The 23866-nt window shown below is 39.2% G+C and overlaps 1 protein-coding gene across 1 annotated transcript in view; it reads right to left on the bottom strand.

The window, feature by feature from the left end:
* Positions 1-23199, bottom strand: part of myt1b (myelin transcription factor 1b) — a 68298-nt gene extending 45099 nt beyond the window's left edge. The window contains exons 1-16 of the mRNA XM_041205446.1: positions 23145-23199; positions 22704-22734; positions 20684-20746; positions 20109-20386; positions 18196-19089; positions 16186-16320; positions 14451-14541; positions 12038-12145; positions 10193-10404; positions 9549-9751; positions 8631-8891; positions 3914-4068; positions 3269-3331; positions 3071-3139; positions 2433-2495; positions 720-803 (exon numbers count right to left, since the gene is read on the bottom strand). Coding sequence (XP_041061380.1) covers positions 720-803; positions 2433-2495; positions 3071-3139; positions 3269-3331; positions 3914-4068; positions 8631-8891; positions 9549-9751; positions 10193-10404; positions 12038-12145; positions 14451-14541; positions 16186-16320; positions 18196-19089; positions 20109-20386; positions 20684-20746; positions 22704-22734; positions 23145-23199 — 2765 coding nt within the window. The remainder of the gene's footprint in view (positions 1-719; positions 804-2432; positions 2496-3070; positions 3140-3268; positions 3332-3913; positions 4069-8630; positions 8892-9548; positions 9752-10192; positions 10405-12037; positions 12146-14450; positions 14542-16185; positions 16321-18195; positions 19090-20108; positions 20387-20683; positions 20747-22703; positions 22735-23144) is intronic.
* Between the last annotated feature and the right edge of the window lie 667 nt (positions 23200-23866).

Raw genomic sequence — 23866 nt, 5'->3', positions numbered from 1 at the left:
AGCTTCTACACCTATGCTGTATGTACGAGGACTATTTCTAACAATAGACAATTTCTAACAATTTCTAACATTTTCTACACCTCTCCACAAACTTTTGCCATCAGCATTTTTAAAGCCCATTAAATAACCATCACTGTCCACCATTCAACCAATGATTTCAAAACCCACACTTTATTTAAAAATCTCCATAGTCACACTCCGTCCTCCTGCCACAATTTCCTCCAATAGCACGAATTAGCTCACGCTCCCTATTCTTATAACTCAAGCTTGCTGTATACCCACCAGTGACAATAATTTGAATCACTACAGCTTGCACTCTGGAATTTTCTCTGTAAAATCCTCGTATCTTGCTACATCTCTCCTTATGTTCAAATGTATCTTCAAAATGCAGCTCGGCAACCAAATCTTCAGGTCACTTTCTCTGCCTCTGCTCCTAATCTCTCTTCATTTCCCAAACTCTTTTTGTAAAGTGCCTTGGGAATTTTGTTATGTTAATGGTGATGCTTTGAGTTCAAGTTGTTGCTATTGTATTATTGACTGACCTGCAACTAACGCTGGTGTGATTAGTGAAAAACAAACTGGTCTCTAACTATTTACAGGATGTGTAGGTAGTTCAGAGTTTTAGCAGTTTTTCAGCTTCTAGTGGGGCAAGTTATGAAACATAACTGAATTAGCTTCTGCCACAGGAGAGCAGAGCCAGCAATATGTTCAAAACTTACTTCATAAGCTCAGGGTCCTCTTTATCATCCTTGGTCGGTGTTAATTTCTGTCCACTTTTCTTTGCACGTGGGCACCCTGACAAGCTGTAAAAACAACCAGAATGGGACTGACTCACAATGAAGGGTATGAACTGCTGCTGCTTGATATCAACGCATCTCACACAAATGAATAATTGTGGTCGCTGTGTGATTGTTGAGAAGATATATGGGTTAAACTGTTTGCAATAACAGCTTATGAACACTTAATGAGGTAGATTTTAACATTCAAGTGGTCTGCCCATTCCTGCTATCAGGAAGCCTGAGCCATTTAGAGGGCTGGGCTTCATGTCTATGGCATTCGTGAGCTACAGGTACTGGACGGGTGTCCTGCTGCATCTTGCTGACGCTGTGCCAGTGGAGTATCAGGCAGTCGCGCTAGCCCACAGGAAGGTTCAGCCAGCTGAATATGGATGGGGCAGTGATCCACAGTCTCATTGTGGAGCCAGGGCAAGCACTCCCACTCCTTTTGGCTCTTTTGTAAAAATTTAATTTTTTTGGACCATTTTTGGAGCAGACAGCATTAGTGCCTGTAAGGCTGCTGAATGCCAGGAAACATGGGTGGCACCCACTTCAGCTATGTGTCCCTGGAAATTGCAATCGGCCTCCTAACTATGTCACAGTATCTTGATATGCACAATAAAGAGGCCTATGGTCTAAAACAGGTGGGTCCTCTGGCTGCCCGAAGGAAGGCCCCCTTAAAATTGTACTAACTAGAGCATCGGTGTTCACAGTCTATTGGCCCCATTAAGGCCAAGTAGGCCAAGTGAAAATTGGACCCAATTTGTTTGTGTAACATTTCTCTGTCAACTTTTTTAGAGGTGTGTTAACCCATTTAAATTAAACAGGCCATCTCCATTGAAATAATGAGTATACAATGATGTTAAGTGTTAATGTACTGTTATTGCCAACAGTAATTTCCACTCCATGGTTACAGCATAAAGCCTTTCAGGGTAGTCGGTCATTCTGTTAAGCTTTTGATTCCTATATTGTACAGAAGAGATATCCTATAGCAAACTACATTAATGCCTTGTCATTAATTTAAAAATGAATAATGAATTCAAGACATCTATTAATAAGGCAGATTAGGAGCCAGTAAGATAATTAAACCATCCTGTACTTGAACAGTTTAAAACTATAGAAAATTTAAATAAAAATTGACCACTAATTTCAAGGAAAATCATTACCAGAAAACCTAGACCTTGTTAATTCTGAAGAGATTGGAAGGTTTCTTTCTATTTCTTGATTCGTCCTTGTGTTTTAAACAGTTCAGCACAGAATAGTTCAGGTTCAGGCTCTGTATACAATACAGTAACTTAAAGCTACACAGTGGTTTCCAAACATTTCTGTGTGGGGAACTCCCTTAAAATACTGACACACCCTTTGAGGTCCCCTCACCTAACCTCAGGAAAAGACAGTGTCAACTAACTAAAGGAAACCAAATGCTCTCAGTTGTAGAAATTATTTTTCTTAGTATACAACAACAAAAGTGAATCAACAAGTACAGAAAAATATAGAATTCAGAGCTCTTGAGTGTTGCTGGCACATGGTAAGGTGGATCCCATAGGGTTTGCAGACTCCGGTTTTAAAAACAGGTGAATTATATTAGCATGTCTGGCCAAGAGACAACCTACCAGATATTAATACACATTAGCTGATCAGTGTCACAGGCCTCACCTTCTGTGAGAAGTATAGTTCCCTGTCACATGACCAGACCCATCACAACCAGGAGTTGGGCACCTTAAAATGAAATAAAACTTACTTTTAGCATACTTAGTATATTCCTTTTATGTGTAATCAGTCAGGACAGACAAAAGAGTTGCCTATAAGTTGAATCACACAAGAATAGCTATAACAACAATGACTGTGGTTCAACTCAAAAAGATTTATCGATCTGGTAAAATGCAATTTTCTTTTCTGCTGAAATTATGGAAAAATTGCAGAAGGAGGCATTTAACAATTCAGCAAAACTTTTATAAATAGGATCCTGATTCAACAACAATTTACAAATATTTACAGATATAAGATAATAAAAAACACGTGTAAAAGACCTATGGATTTTAGCAGTTCAACAATTTTTTATATGAGAGGTTTGAACAAGCACAGAATCTATTAAAAAAATGCTCCCATTAGATTTGCACCTAAGCAAATTTGGCTGCAACTCACTTATGAATGAACGATATAGTCATCATGAGTTGCAGCAAAAAAAATTTCCCTGGATATCAGAAAATGATTCCAGTGTTAAACAATTTTAGGAAATGTAAGGAAATGATGTGATGTGTCTGAAATGCAAGTATTATAAAAACCAATCATACCTGAGTTCTGAAGAGTGGGCAGCCATGAGGTTTCTTAGACTTTTATCTGCTAAAGGACAACCAGAAAGGCTGCAATAGAAGAACCAATAGAATTGAATAAAATGTATTTTTCAACGCCAAGTGAGTCATTTATAAAATTTTTACTGCGTTATAAATAACTGATTAGTAATTCCATGGAAAAAAAATCTCACAAAATACCTGCGATGCGAGGCATAATTTCCAGTTATGTGACCACTGCCATCACATCCAGGCGTTGGGCAACTGAGAGAAAATTGAAGAAACACCGAATCGTTAGAATGGCACCAGTTCATTTCACCCGTGGAAACTGTATGAAAGGAATGTGCCTGAACAAAATTAAATAAAACTGTCTTATGTGTTAGGGTCTTCAACAGGGTCTTGACCTAATTAATTACATGACAATGATGCCTGGCCTTTCTTTCTTAAAAATGTTTTGTGGAAGCAAACTTTATTTTTTCTGTCTATTTTCTCTCACTGGAGGAGTTGTTTATCACTACCAGCTTGAATAAATGGATAATCTGCTATCTGTGACTGATTTGATGAAAGGTGTTTGCCACACAGTGAGCTGCCCATCTCAATTTCTCCATGATAACACATTCATGTATCATTAGTGACACAATAGGAATGTTGAAATTTGGTTTCAATGACAGGTATGCTGAAACCCCAAGCAGTTCTGGGCCTCAGAACTGTAACAATCTGCTTTGGAAACAGACACTATCACTGTGGCACTAAGAGAAACTTAACATAACATTTCATGCATGTCAATCCTTCTTGTTTATTTGCTATCTACAGGTAACAAAGCTCTCAAGCAGTGAGGTTATTTACGTTATTAATTCTTTCTTGGCATCCTTGCATGAAAATTTCAGTTTGAGGCTGGAGCTTGTGACTTCTCCTGGGTACTTTTTATCTTCTATACTTTCATCCATCACTTCTAGATCTCCTGCCTCTGATGAGGGAAATGAAGAGGTGGCAGGTTCCATCTAGGATCACAGAATATAATTACTTTCAACATACTTTATTAGTCACTATCTTCCCTTCCTCTTCCATTGTATCATAAAGACTTCTGATGATCGTGAGTTTGCTGCCACTTGTCAGGAGTTATAATCCATTAAATTCTGAATCTCTTAGAGTGATCGATACATAACAGCCTTATTATGGAATGGAAATTGGTGTGCAAACTTCCTATTTTCAATTGATGCCAAAACCATTTCTAGATTGTACCATGTCTTCCAAATAGCAGCCTCTGTCATCCACTTGCTTGTAGAACAGTCTGAACAAGGCACCCAGAAATCTATCATAACCAAGCTCAAACAGTATCACCTATTGTTGAGGAGACCAGTAGGATATTAAGACTGCATTACTTAAATGTAATTTGCACTGGGGTAGCTTCTTTGGAGTATAGTTATTTCAGTTGTTGATTTTTTTTAAAAATCACACATCATGCCAGAGTCCCGCAGTTGGTGACATCTAGGATGTAGTCATATGGTACTGGCAATTTGATTTCAATAATAACGGAACATGAAATAGGACTCTGCCTCCTGACTGGCAGATTTTAATGTTTTGAGGATGCAGGTGGGAGCATTCATATTCTGAAAATGATAAAACTGCAGTAAGTTTTTAGGACAGAATTTTCTGCCTGTCGGGTGGGCGGTGTGGAACGGGCACGAGGGGCGGGGAACTAATCGGCGCCCCGATCAGGTCCGCTCCGCCATTTTACGTGGGCGGGCAAATTAAGGCCCGCCCAGCGTGACGTGCATCCAGAAGCGCTGCGCGCTCCCTGTGCGGGTGGGGGAGGGGGTTTGCCTGAGTCAGGAGTGCGCACATGTGCGCGAAAGAGCACAGAAATGCCTCAGGGGGATTAGTTTTAAGTCCAAAAAATTTAATAAAGTGATGAGAAATTTTTTATGACATGTCCCCTCATGTGAAACTGTCACATGAGCTGGGACATGTGCATTAATTTCAATAGAAATTTTTGTTAAAATTTAAAATCATTCATGAAACCTCATCCTGCCCATGGATGAGGTTCCATGAAAAATACAAAGGCTGTCTAGGTTCTTAAGGTTGGACGGGCAGCTCGATTAAATATTTAAATCAAGAGTTAAATGGCCTTAACTGGCCTTTGACAGTTGGGCGTGCCTGAGTTGGCTGCGCGCCCGCTGAAATGAAAGTCTGAATGACGCACCGTGACGTTAGGACGCACACCCGACGTCACCACACGTCATTTTACGCCTCGGCGAGCAGGCCCCATCCCCGCTCACCGAGTCGAAGATTCAGCCCTTAGTGTATTTTGTTTTACTATATTTCATGTTAAGAACCTAAACAACACAAACGGATTATGAGTAAAAGCGGGGAAGTATTAAACAATTAATGGCCCAGGTATTAACACTTTTTAGACGATAAATTTGCAAAACTTTTTTTTTAAAGAGACAAGTTGTACACCAGCATTTATACATATATTCTACTGCTGTACATTCTCAACATGCCATTTATGGGAGACACAATGTATATTAAAGTGCATAATTTGTACAATATGCATATTGTACAACCATTTAACATACTTGTCATGAAGAGATATTAACGTGTATAATGTTATTGGAAATTATTTTAAAATTGGACTTGTAGCAGGGTCTGTGTCTATGTGTTTGGCTTAATTGGATTAAAGCCAGCTAGTTTGGGTGCTTTGATGTATAATTTGAGATGTTAATTAGATCAACGTAAGGATAGAAAGTAAAGAGTACATTTGCATTTGTTGAATAAACCATTCAAAAGAATGGATAAAATCTTGCAACTAGCTGGGAGACACCAAGCAATGTGTTTATATTACTCATAAAATTGGTGGAATGAAAGGATTATTGTTCAGAGAGGTAAAATTAAAAAAAAAACCTAGTAATACAATGGAAAATTTATATTCAAACGGAAAGCTAGGTATGAACCGAAGGGAGTTGGTGTATGAGGCAGGGGCATGTAAGAGCTAACCAGGCTGTAAGCCCTACCAATGTGCCTGCAAACTGCAATTTTGAATTCATTTTGAATTCATAAGGTCAAATGTGCTTTGCCTGATGTCTGTTTAAAGTCTATGGGTTATTGTTGCCTTGGTGCAGATTTATATGGGAGTGATTAATTTGGGGATTTATTTAAAAGTTATTATGGTAGTAATTTGTAGATATGTGTATGTGTTTAATTTCTTGTTAAATTAATAAATGTTTAATTTAGTTGTATATAAAAAACCACTTGAGGATTGGTGGTTTTATTCCTAAATTCAGAGCTGCATCTCAAATATACCAATTGAAAATATAGGTTATGACAGTTGTTCAAGTTTCCCTCTGGAATTTAAACAACTCGGCCTTTACCAACTGCTGTGTCATAACATACGTCAGGTTGGAGAAGTGGAGACAGCACAGGTGGTTAGGATGGCACCCAGGAATCTAGCTTCACCTGTCACTTATGTTATACTCCATGGCCAGAAACTTTCCTACGTCGGGCGGGCTGGGTGGGAGCAGGCGGGGATGGGTGCAGAGCCGGTCGCCGCCTATGATCGGCTGCACGATGCCATTTTACATGGGTGGGCCAATTAAGGCCCACCCAGCGTAATGTGCGCCCGGTAGTGCTATCTGTGCGGGGGGGAGGGAGGAGGGAGCACAGTGCTGCCTCAGGGAGATTAAGTACATAATAAAAGTTTTTATATAATAAAGTTAAATATTTAAACATGTCCCCTCGTGACAGTGTCACATGAGCTGGGACAGGTTTGTGACTTGTGCAAAAATTAATTAATAATTTTATAAAACGTTCAGGAAACCTAATCCCACTCTTAAGGTTGGACGGGCAGTGTTGATAACTACTTCAATTGTTTTTTTTAATGGCCTTAGCAGGCCATTGACAGTTTGGCGGGCGCGGAGCTGCCTCTGGTGTGTGTCCACCGAACGTAATATCTAAATGACACGTGATAATGTCAGGACGCACGGCCGACGTTATCGCGTGTCATTTTGCACATCCTTGTGTCGGCCCGCCCCCACACGCTGACATCAATATTCTGGCCCACATGTTGCCCAGGCCAAGTGGTGGAAATTGGATTTCTGGGAACAGTTTTTATTTGATGTAGTCCAAAGTCAGATTGAATCCTGGCTATGGAATAATACTGCCACTTTTCTGTTAGTATGCAGATAGAACAGCTTTGTATAAATGTGAAAATAACTAGAACTATAATACAAGTATAAAACTTTGAAGCAAGGCTGTCATATTCCGTGCGTTATCCTCTCTGTGTGTGTTTTTTGTTTGTTTGTGGGTATTGCCAGCAAGGCCAGAATTTATTGTCCGTTCCTGATTGCCTTGAGAAGACGGTGGTCTTGAACTGCTCTATTCCTTTTGTGTGTAGATACATACATAGTGCTGTATGTAGCCCTATTGCAAATGAAGTGCGGTTTCTTGGGGTTCTGATTTAGTTTAATTTTGCATTTTTAATTCACAGATGCTCCATGTTGAGAAATGCTGTGATTTGATATTTAAGTTAGATCAGCATACAACGTAAATGCCACCATAAAACATCTTCTATTCAGCTGTTACAGTGTCTCTTGGGTCCAATTTCCCCCTGTGGTCTGGGTCTAAATGCAAAATGAGATTTTCATACTTGGCAGGTGTTTTCACTGAAGGATCAGGAAAGAATAGTTGAAATTGGAGCACCTGTTCACATACTGTGCTCCATATTCCATATTTCCCCACTGACAGTCACAAATGAATTCCAGGATTGGAGATACCACTTATGTACAGCAAGCTTCTTTTTGGTAAATATGACATTTCTGAGATGATCTAATATGGCAAAACACTTAGACTAGTTTGCACTGAGTCAAAGAATAACAATAATCAAAATTTCCCACATGGGTAGTTCTAAATCTGAGCTGACTCATCAGGCAAGAAAGAAAAATTGGATCTTGAGTCAACATTGGTCATTTTTATGAGTCAGTCATCACTTGCAAGAGAATAAAAGAGAAAAGGGGAATTGATGGAAATATGATGGAAATATGATTGAAATGAGGGGCGGAATCTTGTTGCAGCGTCAGGGTCTCACCTGCTGGCTGGCGATGTGGCAAGAGTCCCGGGATGCCTCTTTCAGATGCCATCCATCACAAGCCACTTAGGCACTGATGAAGCTGGAATCAAGACCCTGGGGGCAGAAGCGCCACATAGCGTGAGCTGCCAGCCAGTCAGAGCCCCAGGATTGCGGAGGACACAAGTGAGTAATTTGAGGGCAGGTGGTTTTGTGGGGTTGGGGATGCAAGGAGAGGCAGGCAGGGGGGGTGGTCAGAAGCAATGGCAGGGATTTGGCTTGTAGTGCCCATCCCTCCCACCACTTCCCTGATGTCCAGTGCCAAAGTATCTTGAACCAAACGATGTGTTGTATTGTTTCATTTATCAGGTAACTGAATTTGTTCATAAACTAAATGGTGGATTTTTGTTTCAATTTTTTGTTGTTGGTGTCACTGACTACAGGAAACAGAGCATATTTTTCATTAGTAGTCAATCAAGTGTGACCTGTCCAGGAACTCACCTCTTCAGACTCTTCCTCTCTTGGTCTGCTTGGTTTTGTGTAGTCAATAGGGCCATCGTATTCATCCTGTTTAGAATTTTGACTGGACTGCGGAGAACCCATTACGCTGCTGCATGTGCTGTTGCTTCCATGAAGGCAGGAGGATGATAAATCGGCTGATCTGACATTCGAGCTTATTGCAGAAAATACATTTTCCCTTTTACGGTTTTTATTCATGCTGAGATCCAGGGTTCCATTTTCATCCACCTCAATATCCATATTCTGAAAACAATTGAACAAGGATTTCATCAAAAAACTACTTCTTCTTATTTTTGAAAATCCAATCATATGTTTTGTTGCTTTGGTCAGCATGGTTAACATCATTTGATATTATGAATGGATCTCCCCATATCTTTGCTCATAGTAAATTGTTGGGTAATACTATTTTATATTGGCAAGAGGGTGACACTATTTCACCCAATGTATTATTCTGCTGTATAATGGAGCTGTGTGTAAACTACTTTCTTGAAGGCCACCAAGTCAAAATGACACAACTAGGCACATGCTGGGGTCAACTGGAGGGTATACGTTTCTGTACAGGATGACAGCTTGTAAATCCCTGGCTTTCGCTAAGCTCGGAGGAAATCAGGAGTTCAGGATAGTTTTGCCTTTGCTTTTTTTCTTTAAATAGGTGAGATAAAAATTTACATCGGTGACAACTGTGACAGTCATGTCTCAAAACATTCCTGTACATATACTGCTGTTAACTATGTGAGTTGATGATTAATAATGAAGTGCAACACACATATTCTAGTAGTTTTAACTGTTAGCTTTGTCCATTGCCAAAGAATCTTAAGATGTTCCAACCCCTGAATTATATCTGCCTTGTCCTAAACAACACATCTAGTGGAATGCAGTTAGTGGAATACAGTGACTTACCTTAGAGGGATGATCCTGATGCTTAGTGCTTAGATTCTCTGGCATTTCCCAACAACGTGTAGATAGATTGAGGATAGCCGTGGCAGCCATATGTGCAGCTTCTGCATCATGAGCATAATCGTAGCCACCAGATGAGGATGAGGTTTTAACATAGTTTGTAGACAGACTGTGACTGGGTGAGGAGGCCTTTGGGAATGGTTTTGCTGTATAGGAAATATAGAATATTAAATAAGTCAAAAATATTCAATTTCAAATTATTTCAGTATTAATTCCGTGGTTCACAAAATGATGTGGATCATATCAATAGTACAGCTGATTTTAGCAGATCTAGATTCTGAACTGTCTTAACCTTTCCAGGTATAATGCAGGCATTTGTGTTTGACAGGTGCAGTTGGAAATAATCATTATTGGAGATATTTAAGATACTATTTATGATGCCATTTAAGAATCAGATTTGTCATTTTGTTATGCTGAATTTTCATGCTAAAATTGCTAATAACGCAATCAATTCAGTAGTACTTAATCTTAAATGTGAAATAAATTGCTTTTCTGTCACTCCTAATATCAAGTGACAGAGGCTGCAGTTTCTAGCTTTCATTCAATCTTGGTGTTTGATTGTTTTGGGTTTCAAAATACATACTTACATTTAAAGGTTTTGGGTGAACTTTCAGAGGCCTGAAGTTTTGGAGCAATCACACGCTTCCCAAATACCTGTGCATCAAAACTGGCATAATCAAATGTAACCTTGGAGTACTTCTCCAATTCCTTCGCTAGGTTAGCACGAGGGGTGACTGGCAGCATGTTAGGCCTGTAGCTATAGTGTGGAATCTCCAACTGTTTCACAAAGCACATCGGCCTGGAAGTCATAAGGAGTTAAAAATTGAATTGCAAAGCAATGTCTAAACAATGTCTCATTTCATTTATTTAGAGGTGTCATTTTGAATGAACAAAGCCGTCTTCATTTTTATTCATTTTGTGCAAACAACATTAGTCTGTGCAAATATGTAAAAGAAACTTAATCAAGCTGACAATGCCTACCAGTTTCTTCAAAAGTGGAAATATCTGGATGTGAGCTCACATTCAGACTGCTACAAAAAAAGGCAGCTCTTTTATTCAAATTTGCATTATCAAGGTTGCACCTTGTAGTAATTTACCTGAATGTCATATATGGAAACTTTGCTGACATTGATACACTCCATCCATATTTTTATCAGATTTATTATTTGAGTTTTGAACAATAGGCGGAAAACATGTGAATGAATATGATATCCACAGTTCTGATGTTTTACAAAGTTACACACTTGTTCTAGACCTTCCCCAACAGAAATTAATGTTGGAAATTTATTTCAAGGATGAAGGTTAGCGAATCTGCTGGATTGTCCACCAATGCTTGGAAAATCCTTCAGGATCTGCTGATTTCTGTGCCCAAATTCCCAATAAGTGCTCCTGGTCTAGTAAAGCTATATGCTGCGTGAATTTGTAAAATACCCATAATTGTAGGTATTTGCCTATTTTAAGGGCAGGATCTTCTGGTCGGCGAGCGGGGGTGGGGTCTGCTCGCTGACGTGTAAAATGACGCGGGATGATGTCGGGTGGAACTCCCGATATCACCCCACCTCATTTCCGTTTTCAGGTCGGCGGGGGTGCAGCCAAGTCAGCTGTGCGCTTGGCGACCTGTCAACGGCCAATTGAGGCCATTGGGAAACTAATTAAAATCATTAATGGGCCTGCCCGTCCAACCTTAAGATTGGAGGGCAAGCCAGGAGCCCAGGCGGGCCTCAGGAAAAGCATGAAACCTCATCTATGGGCGGTTTAAATTTAAATTTTTAATAAAGGTTTCAGTTAAGGTTATGGACATGTCCCAATTCATGTGACAGTGTCACATGAGGGGACATGTCAGGGAAATTTTTCTATCATTTTTATTGCAAATTTTAATTCCGAGCTGATCTCCCTGAGGCAGCACTTAGCCTCAGGGAGATCAGTGCGCTCTTTCGTGTGCATGTGCAAAAGAGCGCACTCCCAGCTGAGGGAATCCCTGCCCCCGCCCGCAGAGGGAGTGCATAGCGCTTCTTTGTGGACATCACGCTGGGTGGGCCTTAATTGGCCCGCCAACGTAAAATGGCAGCGCACCCCCAATTGGGGACGCCGATTGGAGGCGCGCCTGCCTGCGCCCGCTCCTGCACTTCCCTCCTGACGGGGGAAAAATTTTTCCCTAAGATATTGTTTACATTGCTTTTTAAAAATCGGCTTTGTCAAAATGTTGTGCAAAATTTCCATGCTAAGCTGATAACACAAAGATATTTTATTATTTGACATAAAGAATAATTTACAGACTATACCATTTCAGGATTTGTGTATGTAAAAAGGATACCTGATAGTTATTTCTTTATTATCTAAATAGCGGAGCACGGAAGGTGTTTCCTCTAATTTGTTTTAATCTTTGCAGCTTTCACTGATTTGCCTTGGGTTCTTTGGTGCAGTAAACCTACCTCAACACTCTGTCAGAACTTTGGCTGCTCTTGGGAGACTCACTGTTATGCTGTTTCTCATGAGATTTTGCCAGTTTCTCAGCAGCAGCGATGGGACACCCAGAAAGGCTGTGACAAAGAAAGCAGCAACATAAGTTAGCTATAGTTTTGAGGACAGCTTTGCATCAAAATGATATAAAGAAAAACTATACTATAGCTACTCTGGGCTGCATTTTTTGAATGGTCCTGTATGAACCCTTCACAATCTTGTGCTTAATCCTCTGTCATTTTTTTGAATGTAAAGGTTAACCCATTTGTTATAACCATGTCATGCTGAAAAACTACCGGACAGGAATTTATGTTCCTTAATATCTGGAATGCTGTAAATAAATAAACTTGTGACAGTATTTTGTTGCTGATTGTATTCAGTATTTCCTTATATTAGGCAAGGTAAGGCAAGGTAATTATTAAATCAACTTCTAAGTTCTCTACATTTATCTCTATATTAAATTGTAGAAACTTAATGGTAAAGAAAAAAATGATGAAATTGTATTTATGTAGCATGTTTCATGACTTTAGAATGCTCCAGAACACTTCACGGGCAAAAAGCCACTCCGGGTCCTGCCACCCGCTGAAGCGGAATCGCCTCTCGCTTTCGGCCTCAGCGGCGTGACTTCATCTCTACCAGAAAAATACAATCCTTACATGAAAGGCAGCACCTCCTGGCAGTGCAGCATTCCCTCAGTGTCGGCCTGGATATGTACGCAAATATCTGGGGGGAGGTGGAAGCTTGAACCCATTACTTTCTCCCATGCGATTGAATGCACTACAACTGGCCAGCTGACCAAGGCGTGTAACCATGGTTTCTGCTCCATTATGCGTGTGTGAATTTTAGGTGAAGACAAGATCAGGTTCAGTTGTGATGCTTCCCAGGAGGTTGAATAATAGTCAGGAATGCTCATTTTTCTGCTCTGCCCTAAACCAAGGAAGGCCAAATGTACCCCAGTGGAGATATGCAAAGTCAGCACTGGCTGTGGGCAGCACATGGGACTTTGCGTTTCTGTATGGCTCATCTTCTCACTGGGTAGAATCTTACTTGTGGCGGGCGGGCCGGGTGGGAGCGGGTGCGAAGCTGATTGCCGTCCGCGATCGGCTGCGCGCCACCATTTTACGCGGGCCAATTAAGGCCCGCCCAGTGTAACGCGCAGCCGGTTATGCTCAGCACTACCCGTGCAGGCTAGGGGAGGAGGGAGAGTCGGGGCCTGCGCTCTTTCATGAAAGAGTGCAGCAAAGCCTCAGGGAGATTAAGTAAATAATAAAAATATTTTAAAAATAAAGTAAAAAATTATTTAAACATGAGCTGGGGCATGTTTGTGAAGTTTACCAAACTTAGTTATTACTTTTATAAAACCGTTCAGGAAACCCCATCCTGCCCGTGGATGAGGTTTCCTGGAAAACGTGAAGGCCGCTTGGGCTCTTTGCCTGCTCGCCAACCTTAAGGTCGGATGGGCAACATTGTTAATCAGGTAAATTACTTTCCTAATGGCCTTCATAGGCCTCTGACAGATCGGCGGCATGCACTCGCTAAACGCAACATCAAAATGACGCGTGATGATGTCAGGACGGATGCCCGACATCATCTCGCATCATTTTATGTGTCGGACCTGCCCCCACATGCTGACAGCAATATTTTGCCCACTGAGTACTTGCATTGAGTCGTGTACAGTGCAAATGAGTAGCATTGTGTCAACATAATGAAGGTTCCACTTTGGCTGGGGCATCAGGTAGCAGAAGTTCCTCCAGTAAAGTCTAAATTGGTTAGTCTTGCACAGCTTCTAGCAACCTGTTCTGAGACAGTGAGTCCTGGAATTAGGCAATTTGTTTCCTCTTTTTTGAAAAACTATTTTGCCGTAATTAATGTAATTTTTAATTTATTTCAGAAATCAAACATATTGCCTGAGAGAACTGGTGACAATATGCTACCAGGTCTCTGCTTTTAGGTAGCTATTAGTACGTCTTGATTTCCCTCCCTTGCGTTAGGGAAATGTCCAGCATTGCCCCTGCTGACAGATTAACCATGACTGCATGGTATAGTGCACTGAAGTATTAATGTGCAATGCCAGTTACTTGCCTGCTCTCTAAATTAGGAAATCATTTGTTCAATCCTCTTTGAAAATCCAAAAGAATTGACACAAAACATCTTTTTCCCAAGGCTAAATAAAGAACAAAAGGTTCAGATATTGAGAATAATTAAGACCATAAGACATAGGAGCAGAAATTAGGCCATTCGGCCCATCGAGTCTAAATGCTTCAACAATAAACTTTTCACTAGATTTAACATCCACTCTAATACACCGTAGTACAATTGTTCTGCAGTATCTTTCACCTTTAAATTATGTCAAAATATAATGTATAATGAAGACAACGTCCCTACCTCCTGTGCGTATTTCGGTTGCTGTTGACATGCCCCTGTCCTGTGCAGCCCGGTGTGGGACACTTCAAAACGTTTTCATGCATGGCAAGGACTGAATAAGCAAGTGAAAGCAAAAAGTATCAAACACTGACTGCCTTTTTGTAAGTAGAATCATCACTTCATGCCGGCTTTCAGATAAACCTTGTAAAATGTAAGCTGATTGGCAGTTTTATTTTTGGCCAGTTTCATCTGAGCTTTAGTTTCATGGATCAAATCATAAGCATCAGTTAAGTGGCAATTCTTTATATGTGAGTGTTGCAGGATATTTAACCTTAGGAGGGGGGAAACACAGGGGAATATGATTCTATCTTTACATATTATTCACATTCACAGTTTTCCAGCAGAGGTTATTGGATAGAGATCAAGGACAGGAACCCTGAATGATTTTCATCTTCCTTGCTCAGGAATGCTGAGGCCAACTGTACCACTTCTAACCACTACTAACTCAGCACCAACTAGCAAGGGAACTTGGAACCTTCTGGTCTGTATGATTCAGTTATAAGCTTATTTTATATACAAGTATACGACTGAGACACTGAATAGCACCAATTTACATTATCAATATTTTAAAATGTGGGAAGTTTTAACCTGAACACAAAGTGAACAAAAAGAGTATCATATCTCTATGGCTGTCATTACTAGGATTGCTTTCAACTAAAAAAGGTACTGGGGCTTAATGATAATACCATGGGCAATGTAAGTAATTCCAACATTAGGACAAATGCATTTTTGTCAATGTAAGCTCATAAGTATTGATTTTTATTTAATATTTTTTGTCAAATTGTTCAGTTCATACATATTCATTATTATCACACATGTATCACAGTGAGTAGTTGAGGTGAATAGTGTATAGCTACTTAATAGGAAGTTAGATAACATATGAGGAAGAAGGAAATTGCGGGCTAGTTGATAGATTTGGATGAGGAAGGATGGGAGGAGGCCTGAGTGAAGCATAAATGCTGGCATGGACAGGTAGGGCCAAATGGCCTGTTTCTGTGCTACATATTTTATGTAATTCTTTGTAATATGTATTTGCTGATTTAAGGCTACTTTTTCTTAACAAAATAGACTGCTTTCACACAGTTAATTTTTGATGCTAGGCTTTTAATTTAAAAGTGATCTTCATTATCAGTAGCTGAGCCAATATTAACCTTTACACATTTTTTATTATAAAGTTATAAATAATAATTCATCATGGTCACCCCAAACCCATGAGTAGCAGAAAAATTGCTAAGCTAGATCAGACAATTTCTGTCAGCAATGTTAGTGCACAAATACTTTACATAGTCATATTAAATTCCTCCAGTATTTTAATAAAGGCATGAACCCGTTTACTTTAAATGGGTTAACACTTCCATTTAAAATACCAGAGCGATAATTAATGTGATAAAATAATTTGTTTGTACAATATAATTGCTGCCAATGATTTTTGTATTCTGAGCTGTCAATGACACACAAGGGTGAGTTTACACATTGACACTCCTGGGTCAGTGCTTTGTCTTCTCAGAGTAAATTTGGGACTTTGTGTGAAAACTTCCATGGTTTTCCATCCATTAAAAATAACAGAGGTAGAATTGCCTTAGTAAAGCTATGAAGCTCTGGGCTGAAAGCACCAATTGGTAAAACGAACCCTTTTTAGTAGCGCTGTGAAGTTAAATCAAACAAGGATCAATCTCACAAAAAAGGAACTACTCACTCTCTGGAGGTATTTTATCCTTGTGCGGGCAGCCAGAAAGACTACGATGGTGTGGATACAATCCTGTCACATGACCGGTGCCATCACAGCCTGGGGTAGGGCACTTGATCTCCCTCTTCTCGGACCTTGAGGGATCTATACAACAGTGTGTACAAAAACACCAATACTAAGAATTCCTTTGTGTGCTCCCTGTCATTAGCTTATCCTCTAAGGTCACAGGAAGCTTGTGTAGTACAGATTTGTGTAAGCTGCAGAGAACTATAGTAAAAGCTTATGTCCCTGTCACATTCACTATTTCTGCTGCTGATAAGATACTAAGATCTATTTACTTTATTGGTACAAGTCTTTTTTCTTTTTTTTAGTAAACTAAACCAGTGAATAATTTAATCAAAGTGAAGATCACAAGATAAGATTCACATGTCGAAGGAGCATCTCATCCATCCAGAAATACCATATGTTCTCCCATCAGCTTGCAAAATGATTCCAGGGTTTTTGCCTCCACCTCTTTACCTGGAAGCTGATTCCATTATATTGATTAGTCTTTGAGTGAACAGGAACTTCATGCTTGTTTTCTTATACACAACTTTAAAGTCCCCTCAGTCAATTCCAAAGAAAATTAAATTTTTTGCTGATGATTTTAGAAAGTTTCATTCCAGTTAAATATAAAAACATTGAACTAACTGTATGCTAATGAACATCTGAAGATACATTTTAAATGATAATTGTTTCATACAATCTTCACTGAACAAAATGTAATTCAATTAAATATGGAAAATTACATGGGTTGCAGTTGATTATGGTTAATAATGAGTGTAAAAGTCCATTATTCCAAGGATGTGAATTATAATTCCACTCTTCAGCAATGTGAAATTAAAAAAAAATATATAGTTCACTCCAGCAAATTGTTACTTAATGGTCATTTCAAGAAGGATTTAAATCTTAAAAATGAATCACACATGGAATAAATAGACTACTGCATTATTCATTGGTATATTACTGATGTTCTTCCAATTGTATCAAAGTCCCCTGCAATAATTTACTGTTCTAACCACAGTCACAAATGGCTTATGCTTTATGCATTGGGTCTCTGATATTGAAATTATAACGTGACACTAACGTATAAACATTTAATGCCTTTGTCTGTATTCTTCTCTGCTATTTCAGCAGAGGCACTATCCATTGATTCTAAACAGGTGAATGACTCCATAAAATAGTAGAGTCAGGAATTTCAGAAAAGAACATATTAAGTGTCTGTACTATATCATTATATCTCAATTTCAGAGCCTTTTATTGTTTTTCTCCTTATTTGTCCTTGCTTGGTGAACACTGTGGCTCATGCTGGCATTTGGCAGCAACAACCGTTTGTACCCCGAAGAGAGGGGATCTTTTTACAGAATGACCCTGGACACTAAGTGTTGGTAAGACTTTTTAACCATGGATAGACCAACGTTTACAGATAGACATTCATCAGAGGTCTCTTGATAGAGATCAGAATCAGAGTCTCCAGTAGCTCTTTATCATCCTATTGCCCATATGCAGAGGCCAACTCTGGCCTCCCACTGCCACCCTTCCTAAGATCACTGCATACTATGAACAGAAACTGGACTTCTCTCATCTACATAGCATCACAAAAGTCACCCTGTGGACTACCAGCTGGATATGTTATGCAAAAATAATTAGTCACTTTAAAGTTCTTTTCGCTTTTCACAAAAGTAGAATACCAAAATGCTATAATCAATTGCTGTTTTTACAATATTTTGTGTTTTTAAGCTGCATAAGGTTGAATAATTTTGAGAAATGCTTCAATGTGTTTAATAGCTCTGGCTTCAGCACTAGCACAGCTGCAGAGCATGTGTAATTTTCTCAGTGTGTGATCAGTTATTTTATGCATATGGTACAGCACGTTTTATGCTCAATGTGGTGGAATAACAATGTACACTGCACGAAAATTAAATCCATGTACATAGAATAATCAAGTAATTGTCATCCAGGCTACAGCCTGCCACTTACCTTTACTATAAAGGTTCTTCCTGATGGGATCCAAAGATTTATTTGGCTTGTCTTCCATGTGGATATGCCTCATTTGTTCCCCTGATATCCTACTGGGCTCTCTGCTAACATCTTCTCTCTTCATCTTCACCTGCTCAGCTTTCAGAGCAATGGCCTGTTCTAGGAGCCCAAGATTTCCTTTTGTCATCATGTCATAAATTTCTAACTCCTCAGTGATTGCAGACTTTGGAGGTAAACTCTCACTCTCATCAGTGCATTCCTCCAGATTGTCCTCTGCAATTGCTGAGCTTTCTGACTTTGGTTGTCCTTCACATTGAATTTCCTGTTCTGTCTCTTGTGATAGCTGCACTATTACTTCAGCACTGTCCTTGTATTGCACATCAGTGGACTTGTTCTCCTCCATATCCTGCTTATCAGCCTCATCAACCTCTTGTTGGAAAACAATTCTCTGCTCACCGCAGTGAGAGGAATCAGTTGTGCCCTTAAATTCTTTACACAGTTCTTTATTTGTTTCATCAGTAGATGGAAGCACATTTTCGATTGTGTTTTCTTCAATTGAGTCATGGTCCTGGTCAACTTCCTTTTCGCATTCCGAATCTTCAGTCACAGTCTCACTTTCAATAATTTCCTTTCCAGAATCACTTTCTTCTTCTGTTGTCTCCTGATGTGTGCTGTCTTTTGTATAAATGCAAGTCTCTGTAGATTGTGACTCACTGTTACTTGGCTTTTTATCTGAGAATGAAGGAATTGCGGTATCGTCTACTATTTTGCCAAGATTTAGAAGTGATTTGGCAACTAATTCCTGATAGTTAACAAAATCGTCCTTTCGAGTACTGACATGCTTGGCCCCATCCTCCCAATAATGCCTATCATCTGGCCCTTTATGCCTGGAATCTGCAATAAAAGAAAATGATACATGTTTAGTTTCAATTATGACTGTGCACTTTCAGAAGAATATCCCAGAACTTTGTCATTAAATATTTTATTACACTTATACTAGATGATCGCCTGTGACATTGCTCGTGGGAAGTCAAATAATATCCACTCAATAATGTTAGGAGTGTTAGATCAGATAACTATGCAATTACCTTTGCTACAAAAATGAAACTGTTTAAACTAGCTAGTCCCTTGAAAGCCACATAGGCTAAATGAAGAAAATCTTGAGGATGGTTAGAGAAATTATAGGTTGGTGAATGAAGTTTTCAGATTGCCAAGTGTTTGTAAATTCCCAACTGCAGGTCAGAAGAGACTAGCGTCAAATGACAATCTTTCTTTATTTGTACTTCTAGCACTTTGGGGTGTGATTCCCAAAGTTTGACAGATGTGTTTTCAGTCCTCAAAATGCACTATGGTATCCATCTACATTAATCTAATAAACTGATTTATGATTTTGTTTCTGAGGATTACACTGATCTTTTGGATATTTTTTGCAGTGCAAAATGGGCAGATGTTAACGATTCTCATAGTTATCTTTATAATTTAGCACAAAATGGTCTCTCGGATCTCTTTATAGTTGCAAGATGTAATTTACATAGCAGATCTCTGGTAGCTTTGCTTATGTTTGCTTGGGGTCTGGAGCATGGATTATCTTGCTGCCAAAATAGAATCTGGCCTGCCCCTTCAAGGCCATTACTCACAAACTCCACAGGAGAAGAGAGGTCTAACTAAGCAATTCCAGGTAACAATAGCTGTAATAAAAATATTGGTTCCAGTTCAGAAAAAAACAGCAAGGATGGTGTGTAGCTGTAGCAAAACAGAACATCTGGACTGCAACAGGTGCTCACTAAACTGTTATAAATGCTACAAGGTCTCGTGGCATTTATCATGGTGATCTGGAAGTTTGTTCATTATGTTATAGCATTGATGCAAAATTAATTCAATATTACTATGGATTTTCATAATTTGTACTGCACCTGGTACTGATTCAGCGCTTTCAATTTCTTCCATATTCTTTTCTTCTTCCTCCTCCTCCTCCTCCTCTTCTTCTATTTCATCTTCAACTTCAAGTGCTTCTTCTGATTCATCTATAACTGATTCCTCCTTTAAGTCCAATTCAACTACTCCATCACTATCTCCATTATAACCTTCATCCAAAGCAAGTTTCAATGGATGGGATTTCCTTTTGGTTAGAGGTTGATCAGGATCGGTGTCTTGTATTTTCCTTTTCTTGGCTAAAGGGCAGCCTTGTGAACTTATAATAAGACCATAATTTTACAGTTACTTGAAAGGCAGCTTAACTTTTTTAAACATAAAAGTCTGAATATACTTGCTTTAAATAGATTATTCAACTATTCCAAGTTTTTAAGTATAGAATGAAAATTGTCAATAATCTTAGGCCCTGAAATTACACCATGAGATATAACACACAAAAAGTTTGATCTTAAACTAATCTCTGCTTTTTTTGTTATCCCATTTTGAACATACTGATATCCCATGATGCAATTTTTTGGCCATTTGTCTTTAACTCTAGAAGAATAGAAAGATTTACCTTCTATGCCGTGCATATTTTCCACTAGCATGACCTGAGCCATTACATCCTGGAGTAGGGCAGCTGAACAATAAAGTGATTACAAGATCAACACTTTTGCAAAGTTAGAGCACACAATACAACACTACACGGTCAATCTCTTCTCCTTGGCTTTGAGGATGGCAATGTTCTAGTCAATAATTTGAATGAGAAAAAAGGGATAATTATTAAGGTGGGATTTCCAACTTCTGTACCCATTCTAGCCTTAAGTTACAAAAATGTGTGATGAATAATATTCATTTTTTAAACTTTTATTCTTAGTGTTAAACATTGTTCATTCTTAGGACCTTGGTGTAGAAGAAAAGCCACAAGCTTCAATTTTGCCATTATTTGGCTGTCAGTAGACCTGCAGTTTTGAACTACTGCCCCAGATACAGATGCCTTACAGTATTTGGGGACATTTTATATGATCTGTATCTAACACTGTTTCACTTGGCTGTTATAATTGTTCTTTTAAAAGCCAAAAGCTCCAAGGAAAATTGATTACCTTTGAGATTGGAGCCACACTCACCTTTTTTAAAGAGGTCACAACACACTTCCCAGATTACAGTAACTATCTGTGCCTTGGTTCTTTCCCCTTGCTGTGCTAAATTATTACATCCACCCATATCGCAGTTTGAATTTATATTTTGGCAAGCCATTATCATGCTAACAAGATGAATTTTTCAGATTTAAAACATCACAGAATAAAATCTTACCAAAGTGTTATTGAAGAAACCGGGCTTTTATTGTTTCCAGGTTTTTTTCCTTCTCAGTGTACAGCATTTATCTTTATACACATAATAGACTTTTTATCCTAAGAGCGGACAACATTGTTCCAGAACCATAGGTATAGTTTTTAACTAGCCTGCTATCCAATGGTGCCAGCAGAAGATGCAGTCCATTTTGAGGGCCAGGCTTCATTATTCTGCTGCTGTTAGGCTCCAGGCACTAAACATGCAACATTGTAGTTTGCCAGCTCAGGGTTATGTAAGGTTGGGTAACCCAGAGGGCAACTCATCCAACTGGAATATAGGTCCTGGGGCAGGGAGAAGAGGGTGACTGAGTGGTTGAAGGCTTGATGGGGTGCCAGGGTGGCAATGACCCACATTATTCTTATGGAGCTTGGACAAATATGCTGGATTAGAGAGAAAATCTAACCAAATTGAAGCCCCCACTGTTGACAGCCTTGGGGTTACCAATCATCAGAAGCTGAACTGGGCCAGCTATATAAATACTGTGGCTAGAAGAACAGGTCAGAGGTTGGGTATTCTGTGACGAGTAACTCACCTCTTAGTTCCCCAAAGCCTGTCCACCATCTACAAGGCACAATTCAGGAGCGTGATGGAAAACTTGCCTGAATGAGTGCTGCTCCAACAACACTCAAGAAGCTGGACACCATCCAGGACAAATATTGGCGCCCCATCCACGACCTTAAACATTCACTTGCTCCACCATTGTTGCACAGAAGCAGCAGTTATTACTATCTACAATATGCAGCTAGCCAAAATTCCTTTCACAGCACCTTCCAACCTGTGAACCCCTACCTCCTAGAAGGACAAGGGCAGCAGATGCATAGGAACACCACCACCTGCAAGTTCCCCTCTAAGGCACGCACAACCCTGACTTGGAACTACATCGCCATTCCTTCGCCATTGCTGGGTCAAAATCCTGGAACTCCCTTCCTAACAGCATCCTGAGTGTACCTACACAACATGGACTGCAGCACTTCAAGAAGGTGACTCATTAGCTCCTTCTCAAGGGTAATTAGGAATGGGCAATAAATGCTGGCCTCATCAGTGACACCCACACCCCATGAAAGAATGAAAAAAAGGATTGGGAACAGGACAATAAGGCTTTCATGATTATCTTGATATATTTGCCTGTTTCTGCCTGGCAGGACCAGTGTAAACCTCTCCCATGACTATTCAGAAACAATCGTAATGAGACTTGAAAAATCTAACAAGCTAAAGTCCAATTGAATATTAAGAATTCATCATACCTTACATCCTGTCCGACAGATTCCACGGGTACTGGGCAATTTGATGAAAAAGAACAGTGAATAACCATGACTCAGTTTTGAGAGGCGTTTGATATCAAACATAGGTGCTAATGAACCATCATACAATATATGTGATGTAACTGACATTTAAACTTAATCATGCAGCAAAGTTTCAAACATAGTACCACAAAAGTAACACTGAAATAGATGGATAAATCTATGCAATAGGCTATTGCTTTACAAAGCATGATGGAAAATGCAGCATCAGTATATATAGGTTTTACAGGGTATTATAAGGTCAATTGTACTAAATTACATTGTACCTGCATTAGTTAGTGAACTTGCAGTAATAAAATTAGCAGCAAAATTATTGCAAAACATTCCAGTAAACTATCAGTGATTACCAAAACATAATAGAAAGTGAAAGGTAGTTATGCTTACTCCTGATTCCCTTTGAGCGGGTGCGCAGTCTCTTTTCATCAACATCTTGGTTCATCTGTAGAATGAAAAATTGCAGTTAATGGACTGTAGGTTTAATTTGCCTCAAATATGTGCAGCTTATATTATGCATGATCAGATCGGTTTCCAAAGACATAAAAGAGAAATTACTGTAGTATTTATTCTAAATTATTATGGTATAAATGCTTAAGAAACTCATACCAAAATCCTCTCTCCACTATTTGAATGGAGCCATCAACCGATTTATTTTAATCTTTTAATCTGCCAAAATAGCAGAAAGAGGAATTTGATACAAACAATGGCAACAAGTTGCCTTTAATGTCTAAAATATCACATGGAACTTCACAGAGGTATAATCGGGCAAAAAAGGATCTTGAGCCCACAAAATAGACATTAGAAGTAGTGATAAAAAACTTGGACCTAGTCGTCAATTTTAATGAGGGATAAAAAGGAGGAGAAGATGGTGGAGGAGCGGATGAGAAATTCTAGAGCTTGAGATCTAAACAGCTGAAGGTATGGCATCAAAATATTTTTATGATAACATCTTTGATAGTAAGTTTCAGGCTATATTATTCAAAATAACTGATATATTTAAGATTGGTTAATTTTATTTTATATTCGTTCATGGGATGTGGGTGTCCCTGGCCAAGCCAGCATTTATTTCCCATCCCTAATTGCCTTTGAGAAGGTGGTGCTGAGTCATC

The sequence above is a fragment of the Carcharodon carcharias genome, chromosome 14 (genome assembly GCF_017639515.1).
Source record: "Carcharodon carcharias isolate sCarCar2 chromosome 14, sCarCar2.pri, whole genome shotgun sequence".
Taxonomy (NCBI): domain Eukaryota; kingdom Metazoa; phylum Chordata; class Chondrichthyes; order Lamniformes; family Lamnidae; genus Carcharodon; species Carcharodon carcharias.
Note: the sequence above shows the minus strand (reverse complement) of the source record. Positions and strands in the feature narration are given on the sequence as shown.